The 21861-nt window shown below is 36.4% G+C and overlaps 1 protein-coding gene across 1 annotated transcript in view; it reads left to right on the forward strand.

The window, feature by feature from the left end:
- MIB1 (mindbomb E3 ubiquitin protein ligase 1) overlaps positions 1-21861 on the forward strand; it is a 157222-nt gene that overhangs the window by 81205 nt on the left and 54156 nt on the right. Inside the window, exons 11-12 of the mRNA XM_006901063.1 lie at positions 618-815; positions 4984-5135. Of these exons, the coding sequence (XP_006901125.1) occupies positions 618-815; positions 4984-5135 (350 nt within the window). The remainder of the gene's footprint in view (positions 1-617; positions 816-4983; positions 5136-21861) is intronic.

The raw sequence follows: 21861 nt of genomic DNA on the forward strand, positions 1-21861 counted from the left end.
TTCCAATTTTGCCAACACCATTTGTTAAAAAGGCTGTCGTTCCCCCACTTCACTGATTTCATCTCCTTGTCAAAGATCAGTTGACCATAGATAGAGGGGTTGATCTCTGGATTCTCAATTCGATTCCATTGATCTATGTGTCTGTCATTGTACCAGTACCATACCAGCACCATAATTTAAAAGCATCAGATTTTCTCTGGTCTTTCTTTATTGTCTGACTTTCACACACATGGGAGGTTATTAAAAAAATACTATATCAAACACACATACATTAATTAGTCCTAAAAGTGATATCCTTTCTCTTTTAGTACACTTTGCCATTGTAATAGGGAGTTTATATAGGTGTGTCATACCTTTACTAATGTTGGCTTATTATCATGGGTCATAAAGTAATGAAAGATTGTACTACTTGTTGAAATTATAGTTCTGTTATATATGTTATATATGACACTGTATTGAACTTTTTGGAGTCAATCACTGAGCATATCAAGCTGTAGGTCTTTGTTAATTCCATTCTGTGCGTCCTTTTGTTAAATTTGTCTCTTCAAACACTTAAAACTTAAATTATTTTTCTTTCCCAAATATTTACTAATTCAGATTTAAATGCTAATGTGTAGGATAAAGATGGAGACAGAGCTGTGCACCACGCAGCTTTTGGAGATGAAGGTGCGGTCATAGAAGTCCTGCACCGGGGCAGTGCCGATTTGAATGCTCGCAACAAGCGCAGGCAGACACCACTTCATATTGCTGTCAATAAAGGCCATCTGCAAGTTGTGAAGACTTTATTGGACTTTGGATGTCATCCCAGTCTCCAGGTATAACTTTCAAAAATAAATACATTCTACAGATACCATTGGGATCTTTTTAAGGGGATGTAGTAGATTTTGTGGTTCTGTGTTATCAGTTCTGTTCTTACTGTGAGGATAAGTGGTGTATCTGAGATAGAGAACCTAATAAAAGTCACAGCTTTTCCTTCTTTAAAAAGCCATTTTATAAGAAAATGTAAGTAGACCAGGTTTAGATTGAGGGTAAGAGTAAGTCTTCCTTGCAATAATATCAGGTTATGAATTAATTTTTTCCCCCTTTGAAATCATGGCAGTGAACTTTAGGAACTTAAGAAGTGTAATGAACTTCATTTCATAATAATGAGTTAATAAGTTATTTTTACTATGCCTTTACTTATCTTTTTTTTCCTTTACTTATCTTAAGGCCTGGGTGTTGCAAGTTGTTTGTGTTTGACCACTAACCTAAAAGTTGATGAGTCAAACCCATTCAGGTGGCATCTGGAATGAAAGGCTTGGTATTTGCTTTTGAAGGGAAACCCTAAGGGATTGTTTATGGGGTAACCATGAGTTGGAATCTAGGTTTGGTTTAATTTATCTTAGGATCTTGGTTTAGTCATTGGTCTTTAAAGATCTTCTTGTTCTGAAAAGCATATACATTTTAGGATTGCTTAATACTCTGTTTTTTTGGTTAAATACCATTAAGTTGATGCTAGTTCAAAGCAACTCCTCACGTGACAGAGTATAACTGCCCCATAAAGTATCCTTAGCTGTAATCTTCACAGAATGCTCTGGTGGCTTAGTGCTAAAGGAGGTGCACTGCCAACTCAGGCACGCGGTTTGAATCCACCAGCTGTTTCGTGGAAGAAAGATGGGCGATAACCTCTTGTATAGCTAACTACCCCTGAAAACCCATTGGACAGTCTTCAATGAATTTGTTCCGACTTGGTGTATAACAATACCATCTTTCCAAAAGCACGTTGCAGGCCTTTGTCCCACAGAGCTGCTGGGCTTGAATCGTAAACCTTTAGCAGTAGAACACAGTGGCACCAGGGCTTCTTTGTTTAATAGTAATAGAAAGAAAAGTCACCAAGTAGATGAATGAAACTACACACAGAAAGTGTATGTATGTAGGTTATTTTCATTAGCTACTTAGTTTGGTTATTAAACCACTTTTTATGTACCTGCCAAATTAAAATTTGATATGAATGACTAAAATTTGCATAGCAAAGTAAAATAAGCATATTAACATAATTTGGCAGCCTTAGGTTTCTTTTATTCCTGTCGTGTTCATTTCTGTCACCCAACCCGTATTTTCCAACTACTGTTCCTTCTTCACTGTTTCCTACTTTTGCTTTCCAGTTACCAGTTATCATTCATGCATCATGATTGCATGTTTGGTCAATTTCAGACTGCAAAATTTAATAAAAGTTCTCAATTTCTTCCTCTTTGGTTCTAGATAGGAACATATATTTGAGTAATAATCATGTTAATGGGTCTTCCTTTTATGCATATGGATATTATCCTGTCATTCACTGTATTTCAGGATCGAACTTGAAACTGACTTTTTGACTATGAATGCAACACCGTTCTTCCTGTTTTTTTTATTTCCTGTGTAGTATACCATATGATTATCTGATTCAGAGTGGCCAAAGCTGGTTCATCACATTTCATTAATGCTTAGTATATCAATAGTTATGTGTTACAGAATAGACTTGAAATAGCTTGTTGTGATTGTTGGGTGCTGTCAAGTCAGAACCAACTCATAGCTGACCTTCCAGCAAGTTTTCAGAGGTTGTATATTGCCCTTCCTCCTCCCACAGAGAAACTGGTCAGTTTGAACCATATGTCTTTGGGATTGCAGCACAGCTCCTTATCACTTGGACACCAGACCTCTGAAGTACTGATTGGATTTGTGAAAAATACTTGCATTAGCTGGAAACTCAGTAACGATTAGGAAAAATGTGCATTTTAAACTGCTGGTCTCAACATTGGGTTTAAATTATAGCAGCCAGGAATTCACTGCTGGATGGCTAGATCTCTCTGAAGTAAAGAAGAAGGAAGAGCAGGTGTGGCAGTGAGGCTTTTAAGAGCTGAAAGTATTATTCACATAGATGGTTATTACAGACAAATGTTCTCAACCATCTCCATTTTAATACTGATGGGACCTAGGGTGTAGAACTGGATGTCAAAATTGGAGGATCAGGGAGGTCCCAGGCTGTTGTTTTTTCCTTCTTTAAAATTATTTGTTTATTCACGCACATTTTTCTCCCGGCTCTCCTCACCTACCCAGGATGTTTTTCATATATTAGAGGAAAGATTATTTATACCTCTTGACTCTGTCTGAAATGAGAAACAAAGCCATCTTTTGGGAGCATGAGTGAGTGTTGGAAGAGTGAAAAAGGAGAGTAGATGTGAGTGAGGAAAGTTTGGAATGGCTGCTGTCAGGACTAGAAGACGCAGTAGAGTTGGACCTGGAAGGAAGATATCCTGACAGTGAAGGGAAGGACAATACCCACTAAGGAGTTGTCTAGGTAGTGTAATTAATAGTATAACACAAACTGTATTTTAAAAAAAAAGAGAGATATCCTAGCCATGTGAAGAGTTGAAGACTTCAGTGTCACCAGATATAAGAGGACAGATGATAAATGATTGAATTCAACACTGGTTAGGGATATTGTACGTGAGTGAGTGAGTGAATGCCTGCAGTTAACAAACTTTTTCTGTAAACAGCCAGATCAGAAATATTTTAGGTTTTGTGGGCCATATGTCTCTATCACATGGACTATTTTAGAATGAAGGCAGCCAAACATAATAAAGAAATGACTGGACGTGGCTGTGATGTAGTACACTTTATTTATAAAACAGGCAGTGGCCAGATCCCAGGAGCTGTGTTTGCCTGTCCTGACATACACAACAGTGTGAAATCTGTATGATAGCATGGAGAACAGCATTCATGAGCCTACTACATGGATGAGGTATAACTACCAGTTTAGTGACATGACTGATCCTGAATAACTGCTTACTATTAAAGAAACACATTATTGAAAAAAAGTGGCCAGCCTATCTTATAATTTTCCCCCAGTTTGACTTAACTGGTCTCTCTCCTACTCTTTGAAAACATCTTAGTAGTTCTCAGCCATGACTGCACAGTATAGTTTACGAGAAGAGTTTTTAAAAAACTAATAACCTTCACTGCACCCTTAGAAATCCTCCTTTAAATGGTCTGGGGTGTGACTTGGGCATCAGGATTTTGAAGAGTTTATTCTAATGTGTAGCTAAGGTTTATTTGGTAAGGGATCCAAGACTGATGTTATACACCTGTATAGAATTTCAGGGTTCTACAAACAGTGGTAGGAATATGGTTTCTTAGGCCATGTTCAGATATATATATATTTTTTTTATGTTCAGATTTTTTTTGACAGTTTTATAACTTTTTTTGACAATCAGCTATTAGTTTTCATCCACATTGACGGTCTGTAGATTTTGGAAAGTGGTGACAGGTACATAGGTAACCAGTGTATACAGCTTGTTTGGGGAATCTTCATCCTCATTACATTTTCTGGACAACCGTACACGAATGCGGTATGGGACATTCCTTATTCCTTTGGCCCAGACAGCTTTGTTAAGCCTGGTGTCAATGCGAACATCCAGTGTTCCCATCTCCTTCATGGCAAATTTCCGGATCTCCTTTAGTGCCCGAGGAGCACGCTTTTTAAATCCCACTCCATGGATGCGCTTGTGAATGTTGATGGTGTACTCTCTGGTCACCACTTCGTTGATGGCAGAACGGCCTTTCTTCTTCTTACCACCCTTGCGGGGGCCATAGTGCTGGAACCAGGCTGGAAAGGAAGCTATGTTCAGATTTTTAAAGACAACTTTTCTACCTTTTTAGTTTGTATTATCAGCTGGATTGTGTTTGAGGCTATTTAACTTTTTTATTTGATTTTTTTTCATTTTCCTTGAAATTTTCGATATGTTTGTTGTATTTTTCCACCTGGGTTGAGTATGACCTTGTAATATTAGTAACTGTTAGTATACTATGGGTACTGTTTTTCTTGACTGCATTCTTATAGTATAATCTATTATTGATAATTGTTAGATATGATCTCTTTCTTTTTCAGGTTCAGTATTAGTATTAATGTTATGTGTGGTGATAGATTTAAGAAAGACTAATGAAAAGTTTCTTCGTACTTCAAAGGATTCTGAAGGTGATACCCCTCTTCATGATGCAATAAGCAAGAAACGTGATGATATCCTGGCAGTTCTTCTGGAAGCTGGAGCAGATGTTACCATCACAAATAATAATGGATTTAATGCTCTCCACCATGCTGCACTCAGAGGAAACCCCAGGTAAAGATTTCACTTTTCACCATCTTATGTGCAGTTAAAAAATATTTTAATATTTCTGATAGTCATGAGGAAATGATTTTGCTTATTTAAATATTTTAAATCCTTAAGTATATTGAGTTTATGTACTGATTTACTAGATTAATTTCTTTATTTTTTTGTTTGTTAAATACATGCAAGTATTAAGTGACTAAAACCTAGATGTAGACATAAAGTATCACTATACTGCCTTATTAAAGATTTAAAATGCATTCCATTTTAAGATTTGTTTCCTTTTCTTTAAGATTTCCTATTTCATCTTTAATTTTGTCATCTGATGAAAACATACTTTCTATTTTTGTTGTATATGCAGAACGTATACTGATTCAAGAATTTCTGCTAAATTAAATTACATTTATTACAGTTTGAAGCTGTGCAGCCATTTCTTTCTTTTCTGTTTCTGAATTGTTCCTCTGCCATAAATGTAATTTCAATGCCTCTCGTGCTTTTCATCTAACCTTTCAAGTTCCCTTCTTGGTTTGATCACACTCAGATAGTTATTAAGGAGTGCACTATGTATGCTCAAGGCAGATACTCTGCAAATTAAGTGAAACTGTTGTTTGCTTTAAAGAGTACTTCAGAGATTATATTAGTGTGAACTTTAAATATCTCAGGACAGTAATTTCATGTAGATATTTATGTTAAGTAACATTCTCAGGATGGATGTTCTCTATACTCACACTATACATTTATTTGCATGGTCATTATTTTTTTATATACTCTGTGACTAAATGATTGTTGTTATTGTTTATTGTTGATTTGATTCAAGGTGCACACAGTAACACTTTGAGGAGTTTTCAAGACTGTCACTTTTGCAAACAGATTATTTACTTGTCTTCAGAGGTACTTGTGGGTGACCTGAGCCACCAACTTTCCAGCTAGGTGTTAAGCACTTCCTGTGACACCTAATTTCTTAGTAATGATTCAGTTAGTGATGTATACTCTTAGGGTAGTTGTTCCCTAATTTTTTAAAAAGACAGTGTCCTTCTGAGAAAATGTTTGCTGCGAAGTAGTATTTTTGTTGTCACTGGACTCTTCAGGATGAGAAGTACTATAAAAGGAAAAGATTTAGCTTTACTTAACCTAGAGATTGTAATGAATATATATTTGGAAAAACTTTATATGGATTTTAGGAACTTTTCTATGAATTATCTTTTGTCTATAGTTGAAACTATTTTGCTTGATAATTTAATCTATCCTGAACACTTAACTCTTTGGTTTGTCATTGGATTTTTATGTTACAGTTCTGGCTAGCTTTTTGCTAATTTTTAGTTTCTCAGGATCACCACTAGAGGGTGAGCACAGGAAACAAAAGGATTTTTTTTAATTACTTGTCCTTTTTCCTACTTTCAAGTGATATCAAAAGATAGAAAGAACGATTTTTTTTCTTGAAATTTAGATTTTTAAAAATTCTTTAACCTAATACTGAACAAACATTTTTGGTGCCTGATGAGCTTTCTGTTTTTGAATATGATACTAAATATGATAGACAGGTGCTAGCATATCCCTCTTGGTTGTCAGCATTTTATAATTTATGTAACTTAATAAATCTGTTACTTTGAATTGTAATACTTTAATTTGTTATTTGTGATTTTTGTTTTATGGTTCAGATATACTTTAATTTATTTAGCTTACCTGTTGAACTTCATATATAGCTAATTTTGTTTGCAATTAGTTGTTTTTTTTTAAATAATAATTCTTGGTTATTTTAAAATTTATTACTTTATTATAATTTACCAACAGAAATCATTATAATTATTTCCATTTATTTTTGTTAGTGATAGTGAAAAAATTCTGAAATTTCCATATGCATATGAGATATTTAAGCATTCCTTTTGTTTTCTTTTAGTTAACAAAAATAATTTTTGATCTGTAAGTTACTAGCACAGCTCAAACTCAATTCATTGCCATTGAGTCAGAATCAGCTCATAGCTGACCTGCTAGTGGGTTTTCAGAGGCTGTAAATGTCACGTGAGAAGACTGCCTTTGGATTGGCAACGCACCTTCTTACCCACCAGGTCATAAGAGCTCTCTAGTAACACAGAGTGAGGAACTAATAGATGCACTTCTCTTTTTAAAAAGTCACTTTCCTGGTCTTTAAACTTATGTGCAGACATCCTGATATTTTGGTCACGCTTTATGTAAAGTTTGGAGCAATTAAAATTAGCAGTTATAGTATGTTTTAATAATAGGCTATGATTTGTTTTTTTTTTTTAGTAGAAACCTTAACTAAGTACAGTACTGTTTGTATATTCTGATATTTACTTTGTATAGGGATCTTGTTCCTTACATTTATTTTTGTAATAAATGAAAGTTTCCAACTTAAAGAACAGAAACTAATCCTGCTCTTTAAAAGGAAACTTGATTACTTGGACTAGAGTTGATCAACATATTATTTAAGTACTATCTGTGAGAGTGCAGCTTTTTAGCCATTTTAAGTTTGTAGAACTCCTCACAGGCATGAAAATAGTGTGTTCTATGCAGAACTGGCAAAAAAACAAGTGATAGGTATTTTGACGATCTTCATAGCAGCAGTATTATTAAGTTGCTTTAGATAGTGTTACTTGAACATTTTTTAAAAATATAAGTTGAACTTGAAAAGTAGTAAAACAGAGTGAATTCACTCACTTACTCATTGCCATCAAGTCGGAACCATCTCAGAGCTTATGACTCTCGAGTTGGTTATCGGAGGCTGTAAATTAACTGGAGGAGATTGCCCATCTTTCTCTCTCCAAGCACTGGTGGATTTGAACCATCAGAGAAGAAGTGTGACTTTTGGGTTAGCAGTACAATTCCATATGGACTGTGCAACAGGAACCCCTTGATGTGATATTGTTATGTGCCCTCGAGTTGCTTGCGACTCATAACAATACATATTCAGACTAAGACACTTTTTTTAATGTATGTGTCTCTTCTCAGAGATACATTCTGAGTATGCAGCCAAACTCAAAGCTTTGCTCTAGAATGTTGTGCCTCCTTAATTTGTGAAATATGGTCTTGTATATGAAGTTACTGATTATAGGAAGATTTGATTGTGTCTTGATTTTTAATGTTTTTCTTTCCCTAAAGTTTTGAATGTGCTGAGTGCTATATGTATAAAAACACTGAGAGTCCATAAAATGATAGTATTTTTATGTATAGCTCTTTCTTGCAAACATTATTTACCTTGCAGTACGTAAATATGCTTAATATAGCTGCCTGATTTGTAATTCATTTGAGCATGAAGGCCTGTTGGTTTAATAGTATAGTAAGATATATTTCTGTGTACTCCTTTGCCTGTTCTTTCAGGGAGTGATTTTTCCTTTGAAGGCGTACTCAGTAGATGAGGACTATACAGGCTTCTAAGTCCTGCTTTACTTCAGCAGTCTTCCCTAAATTGCTAAAATTTTATATTTATTTAATGCAAAACAAATTAATTGCCCTTTAGCTTGAATGACTCCTAGCTGACCCTTCCTTGGGTTTCTAAAACTTTATATTGTGTATGAGGAGATTGCCTATCTTTCTCCCTCAGAGCTGCTTGTGGATTTGAACCGCCATTGAAGTCCGACTTTTGGGTTAATAGCACAACGCCATACTGGCTAGGTCACGAGAACATTGAATTTCCAGAGTCAGTATAAATACTAGGTGGATGTTGGATCACTTGGCATTTCCCCTTCAGTGATACGTGCAAAAGAAGATAATTAAGTCATAGAATGTTATTGTTGGGATAGATTTTCATTTTATAACTGAACATACAGGTATGGAGAGGTGAAATCTCAATGATTTAACTAGTAGAGCTGCTGCTAGGTATTATCTCTCTTTTGAGGCTTAAAACCTTTTGAATCAAAATCAGAATAACTAGCTAACTGGCTTATATCCCTCTACAAGATGTTCTGCAATAAAAATCACTCCTTGTTTCAGTGTACCTAATGATACTTGGATAAATAGTAGTAAAATTTACAATGGAAGGGCCATCATTCCTAGTGAGATGTATATAAGCAAAATGTTTTTCTAATTTAAAATTCCCACATGTCCAGTGTGAACCATACTCCAGCACTCTTGTTAGGCTTTCAGGTCACCTTTCCAGTTATTTTCATCTTTTGAAGGAAGTGTAGATGTTCTTTTCTTTTAAATTATAAAGCATTAGTTTACAGTTTATTACCATTTATTATTGAAAGAATAAGAACTTTGATATCAAGAGACCATAGTCAAGTAACATTTTTTTATTTGAAGTTCTTAGTCATCCACATGTTTTTCCATAAAGCTTTTCATAAGCATCTTTAACCATTTTAAGAATTAAAACATATTATTTGATTTTAACAAAACACTTGAATAGCTTAAATAAATACTGTTGGCACATGATTGATACACATGATTGAAACCATTGGCTGTCCTGTAGTAATCAATGCATAGCTACAGCTGGTTGAAGGGGACCAAATCCATTGAAGAGGCGATTTGGTTCCATTTTACCAGCTCTAGCAAAGCATTGCACTGCTGCTAGTTTGGAATCCAAAATGTTTAAGTACATTTTTATCTTTAAAATCATAGTTATGGAGCTCATAGAAATGTTAGACATTATTGTATCTGTTTGTTAGTCATTGAATACAAACCTTTCTATTGCAGGAACTTTCTTTCCTGCTATTTCTTATTAATAAGTTATTTGATGCTTTAAGGAATTAACAGTGTATATCTTTGTTTCTCACACCTTTTTAAATTTCTAAATGTAGATGATAATTATTAAAGCTAGTAACATTTAAAGGAACAAATCAGCCTTGATCCATTTTGGAGTAAAGTTTACTATTTGTCTCTAAGCAGTAAACCAGATTACTTGAGTACTTAAACTAATAGTTTAGGAAAGAGTGTCGTTGGTCACACTTTTTGCACTTTTAGCACTGTTTGTCATTTAGTGTTCTAGTACAGAACCAGTAGCAAGTTGGTGATAAGGGCTGGGGGGAATGTGAGTGGCCTTGAGGAATCCTGTGCCATCTGTTTTATAAATAGATGACACGTGTGCTCATTGCCGTGCATGGACTTGTGTTGAAAGGCACTGTTGTTCATGCCAACTTATTATTTTCCTTTGATTTTTCTTATGTAGGGTTACTAATCATAGGTTAGTAATTTTTAACTCTTTACAAATGTGTACTCCGTTGAATTCTCTGTAATTTTGGGTACAGATGCATAGCTCTTTCTCATTATCAGCTTAACAATTGACTGATTATTGGTGGTCAGCGTGAGTTCTTAAATTTATACTCAATAGAATTCATCATGTGTGTTTAGAAATCAAAACAGAAAACTTACGTTATAATCTGATTTTTACTGTGGTATTTCAATATAGTAAAGCAATAATTTGAAACATTCTTGTAGAAAACAGGAGTTTATCAAGTTGTGGTTTACCCATATAGTAAGTGTGCTTATGGAACTATGAAGAATAAAAAATTAGTCTTTTTAGGTACTGCTCGAACTAAACTGGGAGAAGGTCAGCACTAATTTAGACAATACACCAACAATTCTTATTTTAACTATATTCTACATCTGTTAGTTGGTGAGTATCATACTGCCGGTGAATTAATGAACATGTGTTTCTATTTATTCTTGTAGAAATGAAACAGGTGTTAAATTGTCTGGACTTAAGTGCTGAAGATAGCAAGAAAGCTGGCTTCTATTTTATTACTTATATGGGAGTTGCTTAGTAGATCCAGCTGCTCAAGTGTGCTTTTGGATGGCAGTTCAGTCTCATAGACTGGCCATATCGGGGCAAGAAGAGGCCATGGGGGAAAAAAAAAGAGTACATTTGATAATGTCAGCATCTGTTACCCCTGTCAGAGAGACAGTTGAAATGTTGGAGTTACACCAGTGTCAGCAGATGCCCAGAGTTTAATATGTACTCAGTTAAAAATGAACAGCTGATCTAAGTGATGGATGTGACATTTTAGAGTGATTGCAAATACTCTTAGGTATGTTAAGTTAAATTTGAAAGCACCTAAAATCAGTATATAATTTACTTTTTAGAACAAATAGCTTGTAATTTTCTTTTTAAGGCATCATATATTTGTTATAACAGGGGTTAAGATGTTTAAAAAGAATTCTTAAAAGCCCACTTTCATACCTATAGGATAACTAATAGAATTTTTAATTATAAAATATGAGTATTCACTTTTGAGTAGTGTTACTGAGTAAGTTTTTAGGTGTCATGTATCCAGTTTTTGGCATTTAGGATCTATAAAAGCAAAGCATGAGTCTTTGCCATTCTCCTTATTGAGTGATCACACATATGCTTGAGTTAAACTTTGAACCAGCTTCTTCTTTGAAAATGTGTTTTTATATCATGCACTTTTAAAAATTTCCTATAACCATGCATCTGGTAGAACTATTTTCTCATTCCTTATAAAATGAAAATATTGACTACTACTCTGATTGTCTTATTAAGCTGAAAATGACCATAATTAAACCTACTCCATTCAGATTCTAAAACATGCATAAAACTCCCCTTTAAATGCTTTTTCTCTTTCTTTTGATACGTGTCTAAGTATCCTATTAGAAGTAATATATTTGATACGTGATTAGAGTACATAAACATAGTAAAGGAGATATTAACTTTTCTAACTTTGTAGAAACTTGAAACTTAAAAATTGTTACCCAGAACTCTGTTGTGTTTTATTTTTTTTAAAGTTAATATCTTCAGCAAACTATTAATTAAAACGTTATCATCTTTGTAATAAATTGAATTATTATTATACAGTATCAATAAAAGCTGGTTATTCTGTGTGTGAAAATTGGTTTACTGTTTATAGTCTTCTTCATTTTATGTGTCCCTTTAGACAAACAGATTAAGAAACTATACCCTGTTGGCTAAAGCTACGACTTAAAAAGTTGTTTTTTAAATGCTTAAGTCTCATATTTTAATTATGCATTGGTGTAGCATTTAAATTAGAGATTAGTTTAAGGACCATGTAGAATGACTAGAATTGCCTTTTTATTTTTTTCAAAGGGTAGAATTAAAAAAGAGAGAGAGGTAAAAGATGGTCTTTTAGAATTATGTCTGTGCCTGTCTCAAAAACCTTCATAAAACAGTGCTTTACAAATTCTAAACTTATCAATTATATGAAACAAAGGAATCTATAGAAATGTTATGAAATTATCTTTGGTTATATCTTATTTTTCCTGTTCAACACTATAGAAATGAAATATTTAAATTAAGATCACATTGTTGAGACAGAAAATAGGTCATGTACATCCCTTTCCTCTCCTGTGCTAGTGGTCCTCTTTTTTTTTTTTAGTCAGATTTCTATTATGACATCTTAATGAAAAAAAAAAAAATAGAAAATGTACTAAGTTTATTAAAAATAAATGGTATAAAAGTAGTTCATGATCATTTTAAATCTACTTTAGTAGAAATTTTCCTTCATGAAATACGAATCTTAAATAGGGGATAGTTTCCTTTTATAAGCTGTAGGTATCATGGTGTTAGTATTACCAAAGGTGGTATTTGGTTAATTTGCCATATGAAAATAATTTATGTAGCAAGATGGAAGATTCTCTTTAGCTGCAGGTTAATTTCTTCTTGGTTGTTAATTGCCTACCAAAAATACATACTTCTTTACATTCCATAGCATTGTATATTCATATGGGTACATAAAGAAGTATGTACTCTGAGTAGGTATTGCTAAGTTGTTAGCTGTAAAAACTGGAAATGTATTTTCTCATTTGTTAGTAAACCAGTCATCTTATTGATGCAGTAAAATATAGATCATTTGTAGAGACTTAATTTATAAAAAAACTAAACTTTTAATAAATTTACCTGAGGAATGACATCAGTGCCTGTTATGGTTCCTTTTTCTTGGTGGAAATAGACATTTCTAAACATTTGAACAGTTATCTGTTGAGCTTTGTCCTGGTTTGATTGTTTTTTACATGAAAGTTATAGGTCAGTGGATTTTTTTCCCCAAGTGTATTTTAGAAACTAATAAAATCAATCTAATATTTCTTCATAGTCTTCAGAGAAGGTTTTCCAGAGCAAATTTTGTAGTTGAGCCTAGAATTAGATAGTAATTAATTCAGTGCAAATTATTTGACAAACTAGTTATTTAAAACTTTACCAGTTACCCAGTGAATACTTTGGATACAGAATCCAAGGTTGAAGCAAGCAAGGGAAAATGCTGTATCTTTTCAGAATTTGAATGAACTGTGAATGAATTGAATTTTTAAAGATGATGATTTTGTTAATTTTTAAAAAAATCAAAAGTCAGGATCATTTGAAAACTTGTTCCTTTGTCTTTATTAGTTTCATGTTAGGATTTTGCATTGTGTTGCTTCCATTTTAGTTGAATAAATCAAGCAGATATATAAATACCTATTTTGGGGTAAGTTCTTTTGATTATTTGATACTTGTAATATAAAGGATAGCCAGTAGAACAATCAGCTATTCATCAAGTTTCATGTAAAAGAAAAGAAAGGTTTTCCCTTACAAGCATCTGGGTTTTACCTTGTTAATTTAACATGAAAAGAAGTTATAATTGATATGTAGCCTTTAATGACATGGCAGTAGCAAGCCAATTTAAAAGAAAACATCAAGCAGTTTTTAGAGTTGAGAAAGCAAAACCAAAAAGACAGGGAAAGTAGGATTTCTGCAGCCTGTGATTAAAAAGCTAGTGCAGCGCACAGGGAGCAAATCAGAATGGAGCACCGTAGCTAGCCCTCTACTCCAGCAGCTTCAGCAATGCAGCATTCACATTACACAGTGCACTTTCTGACTTCTGTTTTTTCTGGCCAATTAGTAGTAAGGATTAAGAAAAGTATTTCATAATGAACAAGTTCCTTATTTGACTGAGCTTGAGATACCTAGTCTTTTTAAAGGAATGAACATACTTTGGAAGTAGGATGTGGTTTACTAGGGATGGCATTATCATCATTTGATGTGAAGTAGTAAAGACTAAATCTTTAATAATGTGAATGATAGTAAAAAGACTCGGATGGTTTTAAGATCAAGAATTATCCAACATGCTATTTGAGCTGCGTTCACTTTTATATTAAATATCTATGTTCTCTACTTGAAATGTGGAATGAGGTTATGCCCTGACAGAATTCCAGATAACAGTAAAAACAGTCAATAATAGATAAACATGCAGAAGTTGTTAGCATCCTTCAAAGTAAAGGTCTTGGGTTCTGTTACCTGCATTCGTATCGTACAGCATCTGCAGTTGGAAGAGAGGTAATGACCTAGAGAGTCCCATCGGCAGCAGCCATCTCATCCTGATTGTTCCTTCACGCTAATTCGCTGATTCAGCACTTCTTTTTATAAGCTGTGGAAGGATATGCGAGCAGAGAACCTCACCTTTTAAAAGAAATTTGGAAAACCAAAGAAAACCAAACAAGGCTATTTCCCCTGCTTCCATTTTCTTCCCCTTAAATAAAGCTATAATAAAATGAAGTCCACACTGGTCGTTTGATTTGGAATGTCATTGTACCGGTATTGTACAGTTATTGGTATCCTGTACCTGCTGTACAGAAAGTTAAGCCACCAAGGACACTTATTACAGTGGCCCAGAAAATGAATGTGGCTTTCTTCCTCAAGGAAATGAGATGCTCTAGAAGAGAGGGAAAAAGTTGGGAAGGAAGTTGATTTTATAATCTATAAAATAGCCCCCTCCCCCCCCAACAAACATAGTTACCCTCCACCCCCCCAAAGTTTAGTGTTTTCCTTTGCCCACCAGAATACATTGGATCTTCTGACTTCTCAGGAAATATTCTGCATCTTTCTTGCTTTGAGGATTGTTTTGTTTTGTTTTAGTTTCCAAGATTAAATGGTAGAACTGTATTGAAGCTACCTTTTCATATCCAGAGGTCAAGTCTGCAAGCGAGGTCAGGACTTCCACATGGTCACTACAGAGGCCAATTTAGAGTCTTCCTTCAGTGGCCACAGGCTAAACTGTTACTGCTTTATAGGCAGCTAAGCATTTGAAACATGCACTCCCAGGCAAACAGGCTCTCCTGTGTCTCTCTCTTCCCTGACCATATTTAGTCAACCATAGCAAAAAATAGTCTCTCAGCTGTCGATTGTCGATCCAGAAGCTTAGGAAACCTCTATCTTGCTTTCTGCCTATTGATTGTTCATCCTGCGGTCCAAAGACCGCTTTGCCATTTGTCCTGTCCTTTTTTTTTTTTTAAGAAGCACTGCCAAATAAAGCGGTCTGTCATGTTTCCACTTACATTTCCCAGATTTTCACTGAGCTTGCGCTGATACTAGGAAAGCCTGATGCGGCTGTCACTATACTTAGAAGCACTTCAGAGCGAAAAAGGACAGAGGAAAAAAAATTACCCTGGCTGTAGCAAGACAGTCTTTAGACAGATATGGAGCAAGTGAAACCCCTCTGCTGCCAAAATAGATCTTACAACCTAGTTTTTTTGGTTGGTAAAAAAAATATTACAAAGAATGAAATGTTATATAGCTGAAGACCTGAGGGGATTTTGTAGGGCTGCCTGTAAGCCAGTTGTTGCTATACATGCTATTTTAAATGTAATGAATAATACTTGAATGGAAAATTAGTACATTCACATGGTAAGTTGAACAAGTTTATTGAAGGTTATGCGATCACAAAAGGAGAAGAGTACTAGTATATGCATCCAGTTTTGGAAATACTACTTAATTCAGTGATAGTTATAGTCAGTTTTTAGAGGGTTTTTTTTACATGCTTAGTTAGAGATGTGCTTTTGAGTACTTTGTCACCTTTTATATTGAAACAATAAAAGTAGAAACGTTAACATAAATTATATTATGAATGAAATTATATTTTTAAGTGTGAGATAAAGTTTTTTTAGCCTTTCACATTGCTATAAGGAATGTCTTAGGTGATCAAGATTTGCACTGCCAACCCAAAGTCACCAGCTACTCCAGAGGAGAAAGGAAGGTGGTCTCCTCCTGTGTTACCAATGAAAACTTGCTGGAGAGTCAGCTCCAATTCAGTGGCAGCGAAAGAGACATTACTACAGGTTATGAAATACATTTGGGTGCATTTAGTGATGAGACTGAAATAGTCATTAGTCTATCTAGAACTTTTCTTGAATTACAGTTCTTAGTTAGAACTCACTTCATGCCTCAAAGGAAAAATACTTATGCTCTTAATTTATTAACATGTTTACAATTTCATATTTTTTTAACCAAGAAGTAGTAAAACGTCAACCCCAACTAGCCATTGAAGAGATAAGATCTAAGAAATCTAAAAATGATTAACAGAAACCAACTGTACTGTCTTAAATATTTTCTCCTTTTAAGTATTGATTGGGTTAAAATGAGGAAAAAACCAAACCACAGCACTATGAGTTTTTAAAGCTCATTTTCCTGTAAGAATGCTTGTCCTTGGCATGCTTTTTGTCTTTAGTGTTTAATACCTTCTCAGATCCATACTTCTGGATCATTGGTTTAAAGCAGTAACAGAAGAGTACTTCCGTAGATGTTTGGCGATTTTGAAGAGCCTGTCCTAGCTTTGAAATAATTGTGTACACATTGTGTTTAAGATGGCCGGTCTCAGAGCTTTAAGATACACTTGCTTTGCTGATTGCTAGTTGTTGCTGTTGAGTCTGAGCTGACCTATAGCTGACCCTTCAGCAGATTTTCATAGGCAGTGAATCACGCAAAATGAGATTGTCCGTCCTTTGGGTGGGTTCAAACCACGTGGCTTTGGGATTGCAGCATAGATTCTTACCACTAGGCCACAAGAGCTCCCTGTTTTGTTGATTTTTAAATTGGACCTTTCCTTTTGTCAATTATTTCCTGGTAGTGGGGGGAAAAATGGAAGTATTAAATGTATTAGACACTATTCTAAGCCCTTTATGTATAAGAACTCATTTAATTTTAATGACTTTGTGGAGTAGGATTTAGTCTTCTTAATTCTACATATGAAGAAACTACTCTACTTGTCAGGACTGGAGGCTTATCAACAACCTGCATTATGCAGATGATACAACCTTGCTTGCTGAAACTGAGGAGGACCTGAGGCATTTGCTGGAGAAGGTCAAGGATTGCAGCCTTCAATATGGATTGAAGGTCATCATCAAGAAAACACATTCTCACCACTGTGTCGATTGGCAGCATCCTGATAGACATTGAAGAGATTGAGATTGTTAACAGCTTCAGCTTGTTTGGTTCCACAAGCACCACTCTGAGTACCAGCAGCCAAGAAATTAAAGTATCAATTGCATTGGAAAAGTCTACTGTCAAGGACCTCTTCAGAGTATTGAAGAGCAATGATGTCAATTTAGAGATTAAAGTATGCCTGATCTGGGCCATGGTCTTTACAGTTTACTTGCTATGCATGCATCAGAGAGCTGGACAGAATTGATGCTTTTGAGTTGTAGTGCTGGAGAAGGGTATTGAATATACTATGTACTGCTGGGAGAACAAACAAGTTCATCCTGGAGAGGGTGAAACCAGACTGCTTCTTGGAGGCAAGGATTTTGAAGCTTCATCTGACATACTTTAGGCATATTGTAAGGAGGGACCAGTCCTTGGAGAAGGACATCATGCTTGGAAGGGTGGGGGAACAGTGCAAGAGAGGAAAGGTTAGATGAGATGAATGGACTCAGTGTCTAGGGTAATGGGGTAGGTGTGTCAGAGACAATAAGATTGGCTCAGGATAGAGCATGGTTCAGAGCTGTTGTGCACAGGGTTGCTATGAGTTGCAAGCCATTTGACGGCACATAACAACAAAAACCAACATTCAAGTATTTCATTTTGGTTGGATCCACAGTCAGCAGTCTTGGCACCAGTCATCAGGAAATCAGGAAACAAATTAATTTGGACAAATCTGCTGTTAGGGATCTCTCCACAGTACTGAAGACCTGTGATGTCAGTCTGAAGACTAAAGTACACCTGAGGTAGGCCATGGCCTTTTTCAGTCATCTGCTATGCATCTGAGAGCTAGACAGTGAATAAGGATGATAGAAGAAGAATTGATGCCTTGAAGTTGTGTTGGAGAAGAGTGCTGAATATGCCACAAACTGCCAAAAGAACAAACAGGTATGTCCTGGGAAAAGTGCAGCCTTAGACTCCTTACAGGCAAAGATGGCAAAGCTTTGTTTCTCATACTTAGGCTGCTGGGAGAGGCTCTGACTGTTCCTTGGATTCCATCATGCTTGGAAAGGTGGAGGGTCAGTAAAGGAGAGAAGGACCTCCAATAGGATGAATTGACACAGTGACTGCAACAGTGGGCTCAAGTCAGAGATGATAAGCATGGCACAGGATAGGACAGGGTTTAGGTTGTGGTTTTCACAGGGTCGCTGTGAATCATACCCCATTCAGTGGTCCCCTGACAATAACAAGGAGCCATAACAGGGGATTCTAGTGGCTTGGTGGTAAGGAATTGTACTGCCAACACAAGCATATGATTTGAACCCCTCAGTTGTTCTGTGGGAGAAGATGGGCATTCTCCTCCCATGTAGTTTGCTGCTTCTGAAAACCGGCTGAAGGTCCAGCTATGAGTCGGACTGACTCAACAGTACACAACAGGAACAACAACAAGGTGTAGAAGGTAAGTAACCACCTCCTGTCACAATTTATTTCGTTTACCTAACCTGAATTTGTTCCCAGATAATTTGGCTTCAGGCTTGCAGTTTTTTGATAACTATGTATATTTCAGGAACTCTGGTGGCTATAGTGAAAAGGAATTGTGCTGCCAACCCAAAGGTATGTGGTTCAAATCCTCCAGCAGCTCCCCGGGATATGTGCAGTCTCCTCCTGTGAGATTTACGTCCTCTGAAAACCTGCTGGAGGTCAGCTATGGGTGATTCCCAATTTGATGGTACTCATTAACGACAACAACATGTCGTCTTTCAGCTTTGGTTTATAACAGTGAAATGAGCTAGGAAATTACTACTCTTGAGGACATAACCATATACATAAATACAATAAATTGCTAATATCCTTGCTTTGGTAGAGTCAGGAAGATGATTGATTGCTCACGTCATCATTTGTTTCTTCATTAATTTCTGTTCTCTGTAACAGTGAACTTCCTGTTCTAGGTAAACAAACCAGAACCCCAACCGGTTGAGTCAGTTCTGACCCCTGGAGTCCCTGTGTGCTACAGAGAGAGCTGTGCTCTAGGGGTTTTTTCATGGCTATGTGGCAGTAGATTGTCAGGCTTTTCTTTCAAGGTGTCTCTGAGGGGATTCAAGAGGCTAAGAGAGTGCCATCGAGTTGGAATTGACCCAAATTAGACCATTAGTGGGTTTTCAGAGACAGTAAATTGCATGGGAGGAGATTACCCATCCTTCTACAGAGCAGCTGGTGGATTCAAACCATGGGATTGCAGCACAGCTTCTCACCACTAGGCCATGAGAACTCCCTTACCTTTTCATTAGTTGACATAAATTTTTAGAAATAAGATGACTATCCCTAACTTAAACAGCATGTTGTTGTTGTTGATTGATGTTGAGTCGAGTGTGACTCCTAGCAACTCTATGAATGAAAGACCTAATGCCTTTCCATAACTATTGTCATTTCTCCACGTTCATAGAGTTTCCAGAGGCAGGTGGTTTAGGAAGTGGATGCCACTCCTACTTCCAAACCTGTTTTACACCTGGGAGCTTTGATACCCCAGTGGTACAGGGTTCAACATCACAGCAAACCCAGGTTACTTCATACTGCACATTGCCAAAGAGTGATGTACAAAGTAGAAGAGTGTTTCTCCAGATATAATAGCACTAATTTCATTTAGCAGTGGTTAAGTGTCATCAAGTTGAATACGACTGAGAGTAAGTTTTGCATAAAAGACCTGAGCTCTGTTCTATAACTGACATCATTTCTGTAAAGAACTCTGTTCTGTAACTAACATAATTTCTGTAGATTTATATAGGTTAGAGAGTTTGTAGAGATTCCACTCCTGCTTCCTAGCATAAATCAATCTGGAAGCTTATCCAGATGTTGAACATACTGGGTAATCGTTATAATATTTGATAAGACTATGGAACAGTGTGCAGCATCACAGCAACACCAAGTTGTTCTGTTCAGCAAATAGACAAAAGATTGCTGTATCATGCGTTAATGCAGAGGACACAACCCTGCTTGCTGAAACTGAGGAGGACCTGAAGCGCTTGCTGCAGAGGGTCAAGGACTGCAGCCTCCCATATGGACTGAGGCTCAATGTCAAGAAGGCAAAGATTCTCACCACTGGACCAATTGGCAGCATCAGGATGGATTGTGAAGAGATTGAGACTGTTCACAGCTTTAGTTTGCTTGGCTCCACAGTCAACATTCTTGGCACCACTAGCCAGGAAATTAAAAGACGTATTTCCATGGGAAAGTCTGCTATTAGGGACCTCTCCAAAGTACTGAAGAGCAATAGTGTCTCTCTGGAGACTAAGGTGCGTCTGATACAGGCCATGGTCTTCGCAGTCACTTGTTATGCATCAGAGAGTTGGACAGTGACCAAGGAGGATAGAAGGAGAAGTGATGCCTTTGAGCTGTGGTGCTGGAGAAGAGTATTGAGAGTACCATAGACTGCTAGGAAGACAAACAAATTCATCCTGGAAAAGGTTAAACTGGGCGGCTCCTTGGAGGCAAGGTTCTGAGACTCTGTCTAACATACTTTGGACATGTTGTAAGGAGAGACCGATCCTTGGAGAAGGACATCATGCTTGGGAGGGTGGAGAGACAGCGCAGGAGGGGAAGGCCCTCTCTGAGGTGGATTGATTCAGTGACTGGGGTAATCGGGATGGGAGTGTCAGAGACAGTGCGATTGGCACAGGACAGAGCAGAGTTTAGGGCTGTTGTACATAGGGTCACTATGAGTCGCAAGCGACTCGACGGCACATAACAACAACAACATTAAAAAATTAATTTGGCCTCCATGTTTTAAAGCCACACCTTTGAGCAGGCCTCCACCCTAGGCAAAGACTCAAGGACACTTCTCTTGGGGGGAAGAAGCAGTAATACACATCAAACATAACCCCAAAAACTTCCCTTACATGCCCATCAGGATTGCCATCAAGATGCAAGCAAGCCGACAAACTCCTAGAGTGGAGATTCCAGGCCCCAGCCTGCAGCTTTGGGTCAGTTCTGACTCTACAATACACAACAGCAACATGCAGTGAACTAGAGCATAGACCAGATAATCACATTACAAATACTTATGCAGCACAGGAGAAATTAAACTCATTTCTTAAGTCATAAGTTTGCACCTTCTTGATGGTCAGTTCTTCACCTATCTAGCCTCTGTTATTATTTCATCTATGTATCTGCTTAAACTTAAGTTTAACTATGTTATAAAATTTGCATTGAATTTAAGCTTAACTAAGGGTTTTTAAAATTAGAGTATTTGTCAGAAGTATGGGAAGATAACTACACAAGAAGAAAAGAATGAAAAACAATATCTGGTCCCTGTTAAAATCAGAAAATTTGAATTGTTAAATCCATCCAAAATCTTATCTTTGTGTATGCTTGTTTATATTGTATACTGGAGAGTTGGAACGGAACCATAGCTGACCCTCCAGCAGGTTTTCAGAGGCAGTTAATTGCACAGGAGGAGATTGCCCATTCTTCTCCTGTGGAACAGCTGGTGGCCTCAAACCATGTGCCTTTGGGATTGCAGTCCAGCTTCTTGCCACTAGGCCACCAGAGCCCAATTTAGTGTATAATCAAGAGTAGTATTTTGTGTGTATCCAGGTAGACGTTTTATGTGTGTCAGTTCTGTGTGTTGAACAAAAAGTGCATTACAACTGT

Source organism: Elephantulus edwardii, unplaced genomic scaffold, assembly GCF_000299155.1.
Source record: "Elephantulus edwardii isolate Elephantulus edwardi_28Jun2011 unplaced genomic scaffold, EleEdw1.0 scaffold00307, whole genome shotgun sequence".
NCBI classification, from domain to species: domain Eukaryota; kingdom Metazoa; phylum Chordata; class Mammalia; order Macroscelidea; family Macroscelididae; genus Elephantulus; species Elephantulus edwardii.